Here is a 17,979-nt window from a genome sequence, read left to right as displayed (position 1 = left end):
AACCGTTGGGCTTTATAACGCTACGGTCAATCCCATTATTTGTTGTCAAATGAATATTCCAAGAGTTGGCGATGGGTGGTTAGTGGTAGTTGCCTTCCCTCCAGTCTTACGCTGCGAAATTAGAAACATCTAGCGCAGATAGTTCTCGTGCAGCTATGCACGAAATACAACAAAAACCATAAAACAGATCCATCATTTTTGTGTTTGGGTGCTTGTTCTTTCAAAGCAAAGTTACATTGGGTTATCTGCTGTGTCTAAATTTGGAAATCAAACTCTGAATTTTAGAGTTGTAACTCCGTATAGTTACCGTTGTACCTCTGGGGAACCGATTTTTTGCGATAATGGTATAGAGATGATGGAAAACTATATGGTGAAATAATTATTACGTGTTAAACGTTATCTCCCTGTGTCCGTCAGAGACCATCAAATAACTTTAATAAAGACAAAATAAGCTATTGACTCGATATTGTCTTCTAAGTTGGTCCAATATGTTTTCAAGAAACGGTAGTTGAGTGTTAGGCCTTTTAAAAGTGATCTCAAAACACGAATTGTTATACTTTCAAGAATATAAAAATTAGATATTGATAAGAACTCATAAAATGAATGATATATGTGTGTGTGTGTGTGTGTGTATTGAAAAGTTGGACAAAATATTTTCATTTCTGGAAATGGTAACTGAAACTACGAGCGAAAATTTAATTTGAAAAAACAAACAAACCAACAAACAACACTATGAAAACGAACAAACTTGAAATTAAAAATAAAATCACGGTTATGTCTTAGTATTCATAACAAAAATCATTACTATACGTACCCCATTAATTCAAATGTGATACATAGATGGTTCCTAAAATAAAAGTGGTCAATTATATGAATCACATTGTGGTAACCGTCTTTGTCCTTTTGGGCTAGAAGTTCTAATATCTTCACTTCCACGACAGCTTGCTGATGAAATCTAAAACAATAGTTTTTATTTTATTTAAATTATTCCTTCTTTCAGTAATAGGAAATATATAGAACTAGAGGGAAAAAGTACAGCAAATGAATCACAATCAACATATATATATTTGTGACATAAACCCATAAACAGAAATACATATATATTTGTGGGTTTATATCAATTTACAGGACCCATAGTGGAAAAATGATTTCGTTTTTATTGTTATGCGTTTGTGTACATTTTACACTTTAAAAATAGAATATAAAATATTTTCTCGTTTTTTCAGAGTGCGTGTTTGTGTGTTTTTCTTATAGCAAAGCCACATCGGGTTATCTGCTCAGCCCACCGAGGGGAATTGAACCCCTGATTTTAGCGTTGTAAATCTGGAGACATACCGCTGTACTAGCGAGGGCCTTTTTCAGAGATTTACACATGTTGGCAACAAAGTTAGAGAACAAATAGTTATTTTACTATGAGCTTCGATGAAACCGCAAAGGTAAAACTTTGACTGAAATAAAAGTGTTTTTAATAACTGAAGACTAAACGCCTGTTGTTGTTGCTTTCTTAAATTTTATTATCATAAGTCAGTACTGTGAGAGGCCCGGCATGGCCATGTGGTTGAGGCACTCGACTTGTAATCTGAGGTTCGCCGGTTCGATTCCCCGTCACATCAACATGCTCACCCTCTCAGCCGTGGGGGCATTATAATGTTACGATCAATCCCACTATTCATTGGTAAAAGAGTAGCACAAGAGTTGGCGATGGGTGATGATGACTAGTCTTACACTTCTAATTTAGGGACGGCTAGCGCAGATAATCCTCGTACAACTTTGCGCGAAATTTAAAACAAACCAAACCAATATTGTGAGAACGAACATAGCATATATGAGTTTACCTGAGAAACGTTTCAAAAATCATCTAGACTTGTTGAAACTGTAAAGTCACGTTTTCCTAAGCCTTATTAATCTGTGCATATCTTTTTATATTAAAAAATAATAGCTTCTCTATTAAATGATTTTTCATTTAAAAAATCTACCGTTTCTTGTTTCGGATGATTTTCACAGCCACCTGCTGGTTAGTTTTGTGATCAAGAGCCCGAATAACTTGACCAAACGATCCTTTGCCAATGACTTCTAAAATCTCAAACCTGTAAGCCAGATGATCGTGAAGAACCTAGAATATTCGAGAATTTATTAGATCTTTGGTTATAAGACAGTACTTTGAGAACTTAAAGAATACAATGAATTAATGAAACATTATTCGTTTATTTCATTAGTAGTTCACACGTTTTATAACAAATAGTATCACATAAGTCGATTAGCATCTTCACCCAGTATTCGTATGCATAGATAAACTAAAAATGTAAGTTACTCCTTAAATCATTATAGAACACATTGTCCTATCCTATCAATGGCGAAGTTCCGTGAAAATTTCTTAATAATTATAATCATTATTTTAGCTTCGCTGATTTCAGTTAGCTCATGTAACTGACGTAATTTGTAAAATAGAATCCTGTAATCACAATACACATCATATTATTAAATCGTATTTCGTTTATGTAAATTATCGAGATGAATATTACACTTTTAATGAAAAATTATATGGATGTTTTATTGGTCTTTAATAAATTTTCGTAAGTGTATCACATCTGTATTAACGAGACAGTATTAGAGGACCGTTTATTTAATCAGTTTAAAATGGAAATTGTGATAATAGTTTGATATCTCTTATGCCAATAGGGGCCCGTTGATTCAGTTAATGTCTAAATGGAAAGTGTGATTATAATTTGGCCCTTTGTGTGCTAATAGGGAGACTATTTATTTAATTAGTTTCTCAAATGGAAATTGTGATAAGAATTTGATATGTTTTATCCTTTCTAAATTTATTTCAGAAAGTAGCCCTTTGAGTATTTGTGAAAATACCTAGGATTCTATAGCTAGAGTAAGTTATAAAATCATAGGACTAAATATTTTAAACTATTAGTATATCTATCGTATAAAAGTCTATCTTTTCAAAATAACCTTAACTTTTTCTCTTTCTATATTAATACTCATTTCTATGTTCGAACGATTACAAGAAATGATATTTCGTTACTTAACTATGAAATATAAAATATTGATTACAAATATTATTTCAAATTTTGAAATCATCCTAACATCTACACTACTATTTGAGAAGCTCAAAATTGTGTATTATTTTTCTTTGTATTTTTGTGAACCACAAGACATAATATTTAATTTTGATAAATGCAGAATTTGTTTTTTTAAATATACTAAAATAAACTATTGAGTCCACCGCACTTGTGGTGCTCACAAGTGACGTTATTAAAAACATCTCAGTGAATTTGGTTCCCATCGAACAAGGTGGTGTAAACGTAAATGTTCAACAGATAAGGTGAAAAGTTAACCATCTAGTTATTGCTGGTAAGTCATTTTTAAAACAATATTATAATACTCCCTCACTTTTACAAACTAGGATTAACCAACTGATTATTGCTCTCAAAACAATATTTAATTTCTGTAGTGCATATTGGTCTAAAAGGAAATCTTAATACTAGAAATAAACGACCTTATAACACCAAAATGTCATCATTTAATTATACACACAACGTTTTGCTTTGCAGCTTATTCAGAAGCGTTCATTAAATGTGAAACAATCTATAAAGCGAAACATTGAGTATCTAATTAAGTAATAACATTTTGGTGTTACGAGGCCTTTAATTTCTAGTATTAATACTTAAAACAATATTACAACACTTTCACAAACAAGGGTTAGCTGACTAGCTGTTATTGATTAGGCTTCAAACGGCTTAGTAAACAGAAAATGTGATTCGTTTTCAGAAAAATTTGATACTGACCTTGATTATAATCTTACGTAAGTTATTTATAAGAACCATTATTCTTTGGTTGATTACTGTTTAGTGACTAAACTGTATATAAGGAGAAAGTAGCAACTGAACTTTTAATAATATCTTCACTGTTTTTTAAAACAGGTACAGTAAAAGAAACTTTACGTATAGCGTGTGTTAACGGAATTATATAAATAAACACGATCTATTAATGATAGTGTAGTATTTAGACAAGCGCAATATGTTTATGTTTTCGCAGCTTGTTTAATTGTAAGCTTGTACCTAGTTACTTACAAATCCACAACTAAGTCAACACATTAGACGTGTCTGCTTGATACAAATTGAAAAGTATATATATATAGGCATGTGTACCTTCAAATAAGATCCGTTTTCGTCGTCGTAACCGTTGTTTTGGGGAGAACCAATTTCTCCCTCAATCTTGTTGGCCTCTAGTCCAAGGTACCACAGTTCCTCGTGTTGTAGTATCTCAACCCTCTCAAAGGCATTTAATCTCGAACCGTAGTATTTCAAAGCATCTATAAAAAAATTACGTATACAGTATATTGAGAAATTAGTAATTTCACATTTAGATTCTTTAACAAAATATATCTTCATAAATAGTTGTTCCTATTAACATTGTTTCTCTTAGAAAATAAAATACCTCAGAATGTGGAGAAAGTTAACCTATTGTTAACTTATTGTTTTACTTAAACTCAACCTTAAGCAAAGTTTCAGTCGATAAAATCGTTTCGTCATATTATTAATTATATATTTTGATAAACGTAACTCCTACTTGTTTTTATTTCTTGGTTTTCTTCGGATTAAAGTTGTTTGTTTTTTGCATAGTAATTGCCAGACATTAGGTGTCAGTTGTAATCATAATGGCACTAAAGATATTAAGGGATACATTATGATTTGGAATACGTTAAACTATGGTTTGAATTATAAGGGTTAACAAAGCTTAAGACATTAAATAGTAGTTATGACTTGGAATGTGAGGAATAAAATATTCGATGTACGGTTTATTCTAAAGGCTAATAATAACCTGTAAATGGTTGATGTGGATGATTGGAAATTTGTTTTTGTGGTGGCTTATATCTCTGCTGCCATTGAAATTTGCACGTGTTTGGGTGGAGGGAAAACATTAGCGAAGCAAGAAATTTTTTAAGTAGAGGAACGAACAACGTTTCGACCTTTGGTCATCGTCAGGTTCCTTTCTCAACCCATAACAGCCGTTTCTACATATATATTTTTCTCCACAAGTGGGTTTTCTCGTCATCACGAAATATAAGATTACAAAATGTGCTCCGTTTCCTTTTTCTGATCAATCACTTTTTTTATTTCATGACGTCTGTTTAAATCCAGATTGGCCTCAATTACACCTTTTCCTTATTATTATCAGGTAAACAGCCTTTTCCCATAATCGTAAATAATTTAATTAAAATATCTCGAATTTATTTTACTAACTCGATTGTATTTTGTACAAATATTAGGTGTTATAATATGGTAAAATAGTAATCCAAGAGTTGATGGTGGGTTAATGATGTTAACTACATGTCTTTCTCCTATTTTATTACTTAACAGTTAGGCACAGACAACACAGATACCTCTTGGGTGGCTTTGCGCGAAACTGCGAAAACAAACCAACAACAATAAACTTTCCATCTAAAGCCTCAGAAGGAATTATAGCTGGAGAACGTTTTAATTTAAAAATAATCTAACTATTTATATAGTTTGATATTTGTATCTACAAGTTCACACTTGTGTACGAATGAAAAAGTTTGAGTTTGTGTGCAAATTCAGAAATACAAATGGAAAATAGAGCTAATCTGTCTCTTAGTTTACGCGCTATCGTATGTTTTTTTTACTCGCCTTGCAGGCCCAGCATGGCCAGGTGGTTAAGACAATCGACTCGTTATTCGAGAATCCTCATCACACCAAACATGCTCGCCCTTTCAACCGTGGGGGCGTTATAATGTGACAGTCATTCCCATTATTCGTTGGTAAAAGAGTGGCCCAAGAGTTGGCGGTGGGTGGTGATGACTAGCTGCCTTCCCTCCAGTCTTATACTACTAAATTAGGGACGGCTAACGCAGATAGCCCTCGAGTAACTTTGCGTGAAATTCAAAAACAAACCAAACAAACAAATACTCCCCATGCTGGTTTACGGATTTTATTAAGATATTAAAGTAAACATTATGGTTGTGACTCAATTTAAGATATAGCAGATTGTCTTGCAATTTTACCTTTCAAAGTTTTTGGTATAAACAGAATGCAGAAAAGGCTGATTGTAAAGGAAGAACAACTCTCTCTTATTTTTTTTCGAATATCTAGCACCGAGTTCACAGGTCTTCAGCGAGGTTCGATCTAATTAAATTTGTATAGAACAGAATAAATATTAACTAAGTTAATAATGTAGTTAACTTAGTTCAATATCATATGTGTGTGTGTGTGTGTGTGTGTGTGTGTGTAGTGGTTAAATACCATTCATTGGTTTATCACTTCATCTTGATTATAGATGTTTATAGAAACACCAATGAAACGTCTCCCCTATTTCTGACTCAGCGATAAATTTGGAGCCTTAAAAACGGTGTTTGATACCTACTAAAGGAGCCACAGCGGGTAACCCATTCTGGGGTTTTTCGCTTAAACATAAATACACAAAGGAAGCGTGAGTTATTTGCAACATATACGTGAATCGACAACCGAAGAAGTTAGCTGCAAAATTGTCTAAAAAAGGAAATGAAATACCCTACTTAAAGATAAAAAATATTGATAAAATATATATATATATATATTTAAACTGAGGTAACCCATTTAGTTAGTGTTTTATTGGTTTTGTGAAGCTACTGATTTTAATTATAGATATTTTCTGTTGGATACTTCACAAGCAGAAGAACAGGTTGAAAAGAAGATTATTTATAAGTACATTTGTGGTTTATTGAACAGTGTTTTCTAGAGAAGGTTTGTAGTAAATGAGGAAACTACGGGGGCGGTTGGTAACTATAAGTTGTGAGAAAATAAACATGAAGCAAGACTTGAAGAGTTTGATAAGTTACTTGTTTGCTTGTTATTAAGTATAAATCTACACAATGGACTGTCTGTGCAGGAATCAAACCGCGAATTATGAGCTACACAATAACATTCAAAAGATAAACCGATACAATCAACATTTCTTCTATAACTATCACTTTTCCGTTGATTCTTGTTAAGCAGTGGTACCCATAGAGGAGTCATTTCTCTCAAGCATTTTGGAGGGATTGAAAAAAATATTCCTTATTGTCGAAGAGGTGCTGTATTCCTTTTGTATTTTCTAAACATTGAGAGCAGTGCTGATATGATACGTTAACATAAGAGGCATGTATCAACCCAACTGATTTATAACGTACCTAACACTTAGATGGTTTCTGGTTATTCCAAATGGGCTTGGGTAAACTGCTCGTTATTAAACTTTAAGGTGGGCGCACATCAGGATTTGGAAGAAGAGGGGAGAGGGCCTTCTCGTAATATACACTATGCCGTTAGTTGAAAAAAATAGGAGTAAAATTGAGTAAAATTACATTAACTGGATAAGTTCTCCTCAAATTCATCTTTGTTGGATGTAGATTCAAAAGGAAAGGCATGCAAGCGTAACATTTCGGATTTGTCCTTTATCTTCCATAAGTCATTGTCTCTCGTTTAATACAAGAACGTTCCCCACTGGGACAGCGGTAAATCTTCGGAATTAAAACGCTAAAATCAGGGGCTCGATTCCCATCTGTGGCCACAGCAGATAACCTGATATGGCTTTGCTATAAGAAAAATACGCATAATACTAGAACTGGCCAGTACAGTGAAAGACAGAAGGTTATCTGAACATGCAAGTGAACAGTTTTTAAGTGTGTCGTGTGGTTTTTAAACCTACTAAACTGTTCATTTGTCTTAATGAATCAGGAGTAGGGGTGAATTAGATTGGAAACCACTGAGTGAATAAGTAACTGTAAACAAAGACGACAGACAATGTTCTACTGAGATTTTTGTTTGTTGTTGTTGTTGTTTCGGTATTTCATCGCAGAGCTCCTATAGTGCCACCTGCACATATCAGTTTTTTAATACAGAACTGATAGACTACAGAGAAGGCAGCCAGTCAACAACAGTCACCACCAACTTTTGGCTTAGTTTTGTGTGACCGATTATTGATTGTAATGTTATATGACAGCCACTCTTATGGTGCACCCAAAGCTCGAAAGTACGGAGTATGGTTTGGTGGCAACGGGTGATGAACACTCGAACCCACATTCCGAGCACACAAACCCAGAGGCCTTGCTTAGCTACACGCACGTGCGTGTAGGTATTTTTCTAAAACTTTCTAAATGATAAAATAATGTAGAATGTTCTTGTAATAAAAACGATAAAGTTTCTATAATGAAAGTGGTTGTACGTTTTGGCCAATAGCGTTATAGCTACCTGTAGCGGAAGTCCAATTGCTTTTTTTCCCTCTCAAATACATTATTTGTACGAAAAAATTCTAACTTTTAAGTTTCTTCTCCAGTATTTGCTATTATTTTAACTTTTTCTATATACAGAGTGTTTCTTAGAAAAAATAAGCATTACTTTTCAATTTCACGAATATAAAATGTCGGGTTTTTCAGCTTAGCAATAATGTCTTAAGATGAAGTTTACCACTAATGCTACAACTGCATTTTAAACTTTCATTATGATATCTGAAGAAAGCCACGTGCCCTTTTTGTACAGTTTCGTATGATGCACAAAAGGTAGAAATGGTATCAAATTTTGACCTGCAGAACTTAGTGTGTTTTAGAATAACATCACAATGTACTAACTGCTGTGTTTACCGCGGAGAACCAATCCAGGTTTTAGTATTGTAAATGTGTATACTTACCGCTAACTTACCAGAGGACATGTTTTAGTATTGTAAATGTGTATACTTACCGCTAACTTACCAGAGACATGTTTTAGCATTAGATGTAACTAATCCGTAGACTTACTGCTGTACTAAAGGAGGCGCTACTAATGGATACAATGCTGATATTTTACCACTGGATAAACTTGACAAATGAGTTTTTATGTTATTATCAAAAATTAGCATTAAAAAGATCCTACCAACAGTTTTCATGACTCGACGTTTTTCTTTCTTACACCCAATCCATATCTTTATTTCATACCTTTGAGAAACTTTCTCAGGTTCCGGAAACGTTGTTTAATTACATAACGAGTCAGGAGGAACATCACAGGGTTAATTTAAACCTGTTTCAGGATTTCAGTAAAGAACTAAATTAATATTTATTACTGCACCTTGAATTGTTTTATAAAGAAACTTAATCGGATTAGTTTTCAGTCAATACCTATTTAAGCGGACATTGAACCAATCTACAGGGTGGCTCGTAAGTCCCTACCCATCCATATGTTATTATGTTATATTCAATTACGCATGTATTATAAATTTGTTTCTTTTTTTCAGAGAAATATGACCGATGTAAGCCCATTTACACTTGAAGAGAGTATTGTGACAAGTACGTGGGTACATGAGCGCAAGAATACTGGTGACACTACACAGATACCCTGGATACATAAGATATGTGGATGGGTAGGGACGTACGGGCCACCCTATATTTCACAAGACTTAATAGTTACACTGTATTTTTTATTTTTTAAGGATACAAGTTTCTTAAAACACTAGAAATTAATATTACCTTGTGGGGTTAAAGGCAGTTGTCTACCATAAGAATCCACTCGGATAACCTGGTGATTCTGTTCGTTAGTAAAACCTACGTGATGTTTTGGGGTTGGTAGACGTTCCTTTCTACAAGTAGAGGGCGTACTTTTGGCACTGTTCCCTTTGCTGTTTTGAATTTGCACTCGGCTAGGACTTTCAGTTTTGTTGTTGTTCCGTTCTTGGTTACTGTCCTGGTAGGTGCTATAGGACCCGTGTCTGGCATTGCTTTTATTTGAAAGTAACAGTAAAGAGGATCCGCTATCTGTACCACAAGCAACGTAATTATTCCCGGTAATTTTATTAATAACATTGTCTTTTTTCTCAGAAAAGTAATGCTTGTTTGTAAATTCCTTTGGTAATCCGATACTTGGTAAACTGGAAGATTTGTCTAAGGGGTTTATACAGTTGATTCTGCCCAGTTTTGTTGATAAGGTTGTTAAAGCAAACGAGGAAAGAGATGATTTGACTTGCAAGTGAGAACCAAAATCGCCCCCAAGTTTTGAAATTGCATCTTTAACATTTCCCGGACTCTAAAAAAAAGAACAGTGCAAAAAATGTAAATACAAAATTTTTATTATGATGATAAATTAAACTAAAACATGTAATTATCAATAAGGTTGGATTTTCGTGCATGTTACTAACGAACAAAACTTAGGCCTAATAGATAGTAGGCAAATGGTGATTTGTAAACATTGTGAAGTGATTTATTTATGTTGGAACGTTATTCGTGTTTCAAGAAGACATTGTTCTGTTTCATTCAACTCAGAATCGATACCTGAAGAGCAAAGTTTTGTTGAAGTGTTTCATGTTACACCATAAATAAATCACTTACTTACGCTATAATCGCTGTTTGCTTACATATTACTGTGTTATCACAAAGTGCTTCCTTACTCTATTAAAACTTAGGCCTATTTGTAAAGAAATATATATTAAAAACAGGCGCGGCATGGCAAAGTGGTTAAGGCACTCGACTCGTAATCGGAGGGTCTCGGATTCGAACCCCCGTCACACCAAACATGCTCGCCCTTTGAGCCGTGGGGGCTTTATAATGCTATGGTCAATCCAACTTTTCGTTGGTAAAAGAGTAGCGCAAGGGTTGGGGATGACTAACTGCCTTCTCTCTAGTCTTACACTGCTAAATTAGGGATGGCTAGCGCAGATAGCTTTCGTGTAGCTTTGCGCGAATTTCAAAACAAACTAAACCATTAATAGCAATACGTTTATAATAATCATTGTTATCAAACAGTAAATGTAACCATGATACAAAAAATGTAACAACTGTAATAATGTCGGGCGGTAAGAAATCATTAGAATCATTAATAAATTCCATCGCCATCAAATCCACAGTAACCATATCGATGGTAACTTAAAGCAGGCCATTATTGATAAATATTGACCGTATTGATAAATGTGACTAATAGTATTTTTTCACCGTGGTTTACGTGAAATATTAATTACTACAAACCAGTTATAAATAATTCACTGACGTATTCTGATCCGTTTTTGTTGTTGTTGTTTTTACAAAATATGTAAACTTTCTAATTTCGAATTTTGTTTATCACCGTGTTCGTTAGATTTACTCGAGGAAAACCGAAGTACTTATTAAATGCTTACATTATATGGAACTAGAAACAAATATAGAAGTGTGTGTGTTTTCTTATAGCAAAACCACATTGGGCTATCTGCCGAGTCCACCAAGGGGAATATGGAAATACACAAGATATTGTAACGGAATTACTGTTATGTATTTGTTCTAATATCGATGTTTGTTTTAGTTAAATACATATTTACAATTGCATGTAACTTAGGTTAAGTGTGATTTTGATTTTCTGCCTATTCTCTAAATTTGTAGAAGATTCTTGAGTGTAAGAATCAACAATATACTATGTGTGTAAGTAAAATATTGTTGCCAACTGAAATTTTAAGAACCTCGCCTGAAGTTTATAAATTGACGCACCAAGAAACTTTTCAAATTATTGTTGGTTTGCTTCAGTTAATATACTATAAACCTCGGAAGCTGTAACTGTGATAAAAGCTTATTAATCGGAAAAATACAGATATTTGACTAGTAATGTTTATAAAATTCGAATGTTAAAAACCGTTTACCTTCAGTGAATTAACGTAGGACGTTAATATTTCTATGAAGAAACTGTATAACTACAGAGGAAAAAAACATACGTGTGAAGAAGCTAGCTAGCTTCCCGTCAAGCATAGTGCACCTGTGTATCCACATAAAATGAATTCACTCATCGTAGATCGTCGATAAAATATTCAGTTTCAGAGCAGATAGAAGACTCAGTAATGTTTGTAACTTTGTACAACTTTTGTATATAAACCATTATTTGTGATAACAGTCATTATAAATTATATTGTTTTTTTGTATATTAAAATATGTGTTAAGAAAATTGTATGCATTGATAATGTTGGCAGATATAAATTTGATATATATCGACATTCAATTAACTTGTAAATTAAAATTAAAATTTCCGACTATTTGAAATCGTAATGCGTAACATAATAAATCAGAGACTCGTCCGAGATAAATTACAATACGTAACAATATGGACTTAAAAAGAGTCATAAACAATGAGTAAATACAACTAAACGGCCAATATACCAGTGTTGAATTCAGGAAACATATAGACGGAAATGTCTCCTGTACAAAATATTCCCCCCTGAAGCACAATATTTTCCATTTTTTCGAATTTTAATTCATTTTTTCCAGCGTCACATTTCCTGCTCCCGAAGGAAGAAGTTTCTATTCAACATTAATTTATCATAAGTACAATACAGTATTACAGAAAATATAAAATTGAATGAAATATGTTGTGCAATATTGTGTATGCTTTAAAACAGAGTACTGCATCTTATTTTTATGTAATCTTATATTTATCAGTGTATTATTATGAAACATTGTTCTACATGTGATACATTTCAACCAACATTTCAGCATTCAGAGAATGGCGTAATAGATCAGTATTTTACTGTACCTATCAGCAGTCAAAGTGCCATCAATTTTATGTAGATTTCTAATACCATTGGTTGATATATTAGTTCCCCCAGCATGCTTCACTCTAACTACTGTGTTGACTGTCAAACAATTTAAGTTTTGAATATCTCTTTTCTGATTTCTCTTATCTCTTTATTTGAAATTTGATGCTCATTTCACCCTTTAGGTTTCGTTATCTCTTGTAAGTAGTAGTTTTAAGCAACAACGTATTTACTGAGGCGGCTTTTTGTTGAAGTATATGTAAATGTTCTGAGGTTAATATTCACTCATGTACTTCCAGTAAAGTCATTAAGATCTCAATTGAACTCTGTTATGTAAAGACCATATATTAAGTTAATTAACATCACTTTCTTCCTGGACCACTTATATTATCTGCAGTATAAGTTCACATGCCCTATTCAGAGTTTCTACTGAAACGTAAGTCACAGGAAGCAGTCGTCATCAGCTAAGACTGATTTTTAAAAGCTTTTCTTATTGGTTGGGTAACATGAGTGTATTAATCACATTACTGATGAGAACAGTATTGTTGTCTGTACGTATAAAAGTGTTACCCTTGGTGACGCTGTCTGATTGGTAAAATGACAGCCAATTACAATGTAAACTATCAACACGTGACGTACTACGATGCAATATATTTTCGTGTAGTAGTAGGGGAAAAATCGCATAACATTTACATTTTATATCCATTTCATTCACCGATTCTGTTATTCTTTTTAGTATTGCATATCAAAAATTGGAATTGTGGTATTGCTTCCTAAAAAACTTATAAAACAGTTTTAACAATAGAATTGTTCAATATCATCAATGATAGTACAATAAATGTATAGACGATGACGAATAAATAATAGAACAAAATCTAGTTTACTCAGTAAAAAATACGTTCCTCATTGAAACCTCTAGTTACAACGTTTGTCTTGTTCTGGAGATGTGTGGAGGTGACTTACTTTCTTCTTTAAGGCACAGAATGGCCAGGTGGTTAAGGTACTCGACTCGTAATTCAAGGGTCGCGGGCTCGAATCCCCGTCACACCAAACATGCTCACACATTCAGCCGTGGGGGCGTTATAATGTCTCGGTCAATCCCACTATTTGTTGGTAAATGAGTAGTCCAAGAGTTGGCGGTGGGTGGTGATGACCAGCTGCCTTTCCTCTAGTCTTACACTGCTAAATTAAGGACGGCTAGCGCAATTAGCCCTCGTGTAGCTTTGCGCGAAATTCAAAACAAACCAATCCTTCTTTAAACGATAAGTATCTAGCTAAGCCTTTTTTCAGAGAATTTCTTTTTGTTTTTTACTTACCTCTGTATAACGTTTTACAGGAATCACTTTATAAATATTTTTACGTCCAGACTTTAGCCTATTATGTATGTCTCCACCTACTGTGGTTCTGTAGTAAGTTTAGTGGTTTATAACATTAATATTTAAGCTTTGATCCCTGCGATTGTCACAACACAGAAATCTAATATGCAGCTTTGTGCTTAACAACAAACAAATAAACTGATCGTATGACATTAAGTAAGTAAGAAAATGGAAGTTCCGCTAATCACCTAAGGCAACATTAAGTTACTCTTGGAACTGGTTTGCATTTTTTACTATTACAAGCAAGCCCGGCATGGGCAAGTGGGTTAAGGCGTTCGACTCCTAATCTGAGGGTCGTGGGTTCGAATCACCGTCGCACCAAGCATAGTCGCGCTTTCAGCCGTGGGAGCATTTGACGGTCAATCCCACTATTCGTTGGTAAAAGAGTAGCTCAAGAGTTGGTAATGGGTGGTGATGGCTAGCTACCTTCCCTCTAGTCTTACACTACTAAATTAGGGACGGCTAGCGCAGATAGTCCTCGTGTAGCTTTGCGCGAAATTCATAGAAGAAAAAGAAGGAACTATAACAAGTTGACTTCTAAGAAGTATGTTATAATACGTTACCAGTTTATGATTGGTTAATAGTGAATATCCAGTTGTAAAAAGTTTAATTGAAGCTCTCATAAAAGAAGAATAATTGAAGTAATTATTTTTACACAACTAGTAATTCATCTTATAAAAATAAACCATACTTAAACAGATGAGAATAAATTAATTTTCACAGTGACCGACTACACTTATTTTCTCAACATAAGAGCTAGGTTTGTATTTCTTTGTGATGTATGTCATGCTACATAATCGTGAAAAATAACGGCATGCGCTACTAGTGACTGATTTCATTGCTCTGACTAATTTTGTCTGAATGGTAATTGTATACACCAGATGTTTCAAACGTCACTTCCGCTGTTCAGACGACTGCATTTAGGAAACAATTAGATATAGTGTTATAAAACTCAGTGTGCAGACCAATGGTTAACTTCCGGAAAAATTGGTCTAGTGGCAAAGTACCAGGGGTATGGGCCTATCGTAGCCCACTGGTCAGGGTGCCAGACTTTGACTGCGTTAGTGAGTCAATAGACTCCACAAATAGTCCACTATTTGATCTTACAGGAGTAGCCTAATGGCTATCTCATGTAGCTCTTTATTAGCTTTAGACGTATGAAGGTTGAGTAATATCATAGTCATAGAACTGGGTCAGAAACATGAATTATAAGACATTCGTCATACACCAATAACCGTTTGCTTTATTTGAAACAAGTTTGGTCAGTTCATGCTTTAATAATTCTGGGATATCTTAATAATACAAGTTATTTTCATAGATTATATGCAAGTTCAGTGGAACGTGGACGGACTTTTTATTAAATAAATATTTCTATTGAAGAATGTTACAATAATGCTCATCTGTGGCTCAGCGGCAAATCTGAGAACTTTTAACCATAAAATTTGGGTTTAGATACGTGTGGTAGGCCTACAAGATAGTCCATTGTATATCATTGTACTTAATAACAAACTTCTGACTAGGCGGAAGGAAGCTAGTAAGAACTCTGTTACTTATCATTAATACTGAATGATTGACTCTCACTCTTATAACGCACCTACAGCTAGAAAATCCGGATCTCTACTTCAGGAGCAACATGTAGGAGTGAAGTCAAATGAAAATTTATGTCATCTGCATTATATGTGCCATATTCAGAGCTTAGCTCAGCATCACCAGCTGGTTATGGTGCTCTGAGGGTGGCGGGGTCGAGTCCCCGTCACACCAAACATGCTCGCCCTTTCAGCCGCGGGGGGTGGAGTGACGTTATAACTTTACGGTCATTCCCACCATTCGTTGGTTAAAGGGTAGCCCAAGAGTTGGTGGTAAGTGGTGATGACTTGTTTCCTGCCCTCTAGTCTTATACTGCTAAATTAGGGACGGCTAGTGCAGATAGTTCTCGTGTAGCTTTGCGCGAAATTCAGAATAAACAAACAATTCAGTGTCTGTAAAGAGCCTTTCTTGCAATTCCAGGGCTCCTCAGACCAGCGATAGACACATCAATGGTCAATGCACTGATTTTTATCATCAGTTATCATTGAACACGTAATCGTAACGTGTGAACTAGATTAAACAAGTCCATTTGAAGTTAATCCTTGTGGCTTTTACCAAAGGGACATGAACGAATACTTAACTCTTGCTTCCTGTTGCACGAACTGATAAGAATAGCGAGGCAGTTTTCAGGATAGTACAACTCGGTAAAATAAACCAGTTTACTCGATCATTCAGTAACATGTATACGGCATGCCTTGAACTCATAACCTTACGACTACAAGTTTGTTTGTGTTTTTTTTTCCTTATAGCAAAGCCACATCGGACTATTTGCTGTGTCCACAGAGGAAAATCGAACCCCTGATTTTAGCGTTGTAAATCCGACGACTTACTGCTGTCCTAGCGAGGGACCAACTACGAGTTCAAAGCGCTAACTATTAGGCCACGTTTTCGACGTGGTTATTATAGGGAAATGATGTGATAAATAAATGTGTAGTATCCGTTAGCCATTATCTAATCAGATTTTGGAATGATTGAATGTGACTGACATTTCGCAAAGCAGTGGTTTAGTGAAAGTATAACTTTTTAAGTTTGAGGCAGCTAGAAAATATTAATGTTTGTCTATAAATACCGAAATCAAGGTAAAAAATGAAATGAAATTTAGTTCATAGAGTTTATCTAAATACGCATTTCCCTATCATTAATTTCCACTACTGTAAGTCTAAACATATGCTTTAAAGTATTATAACGAAGGACTAACTGTAAAATCGAAAAACAAAATTACAATTTATTGACCTGATGGGCATGGGGCTTTCAAATGCTGTATATCAACGAATGATTATTGTATGACCCAGCATTTGTTTCCAAATTGTTTATTGACTACAAAAATAAAGATGCTTCAGCAACTTTAATACAATTTTTAGTATTAGTACACATAACATCCGCGAGAGCAAATGAATGGCTGCAAACAAAAATAATGCCGACCAATAATATATCCTCTCAGAATTTCGAACTCTGGTGGTGGAATTGTCACGTTGACTGCGCGACTTACACTTATCAGTAAGTAACAGCAAAACTCAGCAAATAATATGAAAAAATCAATAAATTTGCTAGGGTAGCAAATTCTATTTGGGGAAGCTTGTTAGAAACACGAATAAAAATAACAAAGGATTGTAATTAAGGTTTGAAAACTTGACTTTTTATAAAGAATAATGGAAATAATATGTAAGAGCTCTCATTACATTTTAAAGTAATATTTTTATGACTATGAAAACGGTGTTATGATCATATTTTATCGTTGTATCCTGATTGAAATGTTTTATTATTGTTTGGACCTGAAGCAGTGTATCTTACGAAATGTGTACTTACGTTTATGAATAAGTGAAAATGTTTAAATAAATGCTGCTCGAGGCGTGGTTACATTTGTTACCATATATATATGTAAAAACGGCTCGTTTGGGTTGAGAAAATTTTTTACGTAGAGGAGCGAACAACGTTTCGACCTTCTTCGGTCATCGTCAGGTTAAAAAGAAAGAGGTAACTGACCGGAAGCTGACCACATGTTTGAAAGGGGTTGTGTAACTGAGTGTCGGAATTTAGAGGGCGGTGTTAGATGTTTGAATATATAATTTTATATGATTTATTTTATTATTATTATATTTTTAATATAGGTATAAAGGTATTCCTTTGTATTGGTTTATTTGGGGCTTAAGTTGTTGTATAAATAAGGCTTCTTTAATTTTGCGTTTGTTTAGGTTTGTTTTTTTATTTAGTATTTGAGTGTTTCCTCCTCTACGTAAATATTTTCTCAACCCAAACGAGCCGTTTTTACATATATATTTCTCTGCAAGTGGGTTTTCTCGACATCGCTGATTTGTTACCATAGTTATGTATGGTTAACATTGTGGTTTACTTCGAACACCGAGGCCAGGCATGGCCAGGAAGGTTAAGGCATTCGACTCGTAATTTGAGGGTCGCGGGTTCGAATCCCCGTCGCAGCAAACATGTTCGCCTTTTCAGCCGTGGGGGCGTTATAATGTGCAGTAAATCCCACTATTCATTGGTAAAATAGTAGCCCAAGAGT

At 34.4% G+C, this 17,979-nt stretch overlaps 1 protein-coding gene across 3 annotated transcripts in view; it reads right to left on the bottom strand.

Moving 5' to 3' along the window:
* LOC143233539 (dual specificity tyrosine-phosphorylation-regulated kinase 4-like) overlaps positions 1-17,979 on the bottom strand; it is a 52,563-nt gene that overhangs the window by 12,420 nt on the left and 22,164 nt on the right. For all 3 annotated transcript variants that reach the window (XM_076469870.1, XM_076469869.1, XM_076469868.1), the window contains exons 2-5: positions 9,482-10,034; positions 4,161-4,324; positions 1,977-2,113; positions 815-955 (exon numbers count right to left, since the gene is read on the bottom strand). In XM_076469870.1, coding sequence (XP_076325985.1) covers positions 815-955; positions 1,977-2,113; positions 4,161-4,324; positions 9,482-10,034 — 995 coding nt within the window. The remainder of the gene's footprint in view (positions 1-814; positions 956-1,976; positions 2,114-4,160; positions 4,325-9,481; positions 10,035-17,979) is intronic.

The sequence above is a fragment of the Tachypleus tridentatus genome, chromosome 12 (assembly GCF_004210375.1).
Source record: "Tachypleus tridentatus isolate NWPU-2018 chromosome 12, ASM421037v1, whole genome shotgun sequence".
Lineage (NCBI taxonomy): Eukaryota > Metazoa > Arthropoda > Merostomata > Xiphosura > Limulidae > Tachypleus > Tachypleus tridentatus.
Note: the sequence above shows the minus strand (reverse complement) of the source record. Positions and strands in the feature narration are given on the sequence as shown.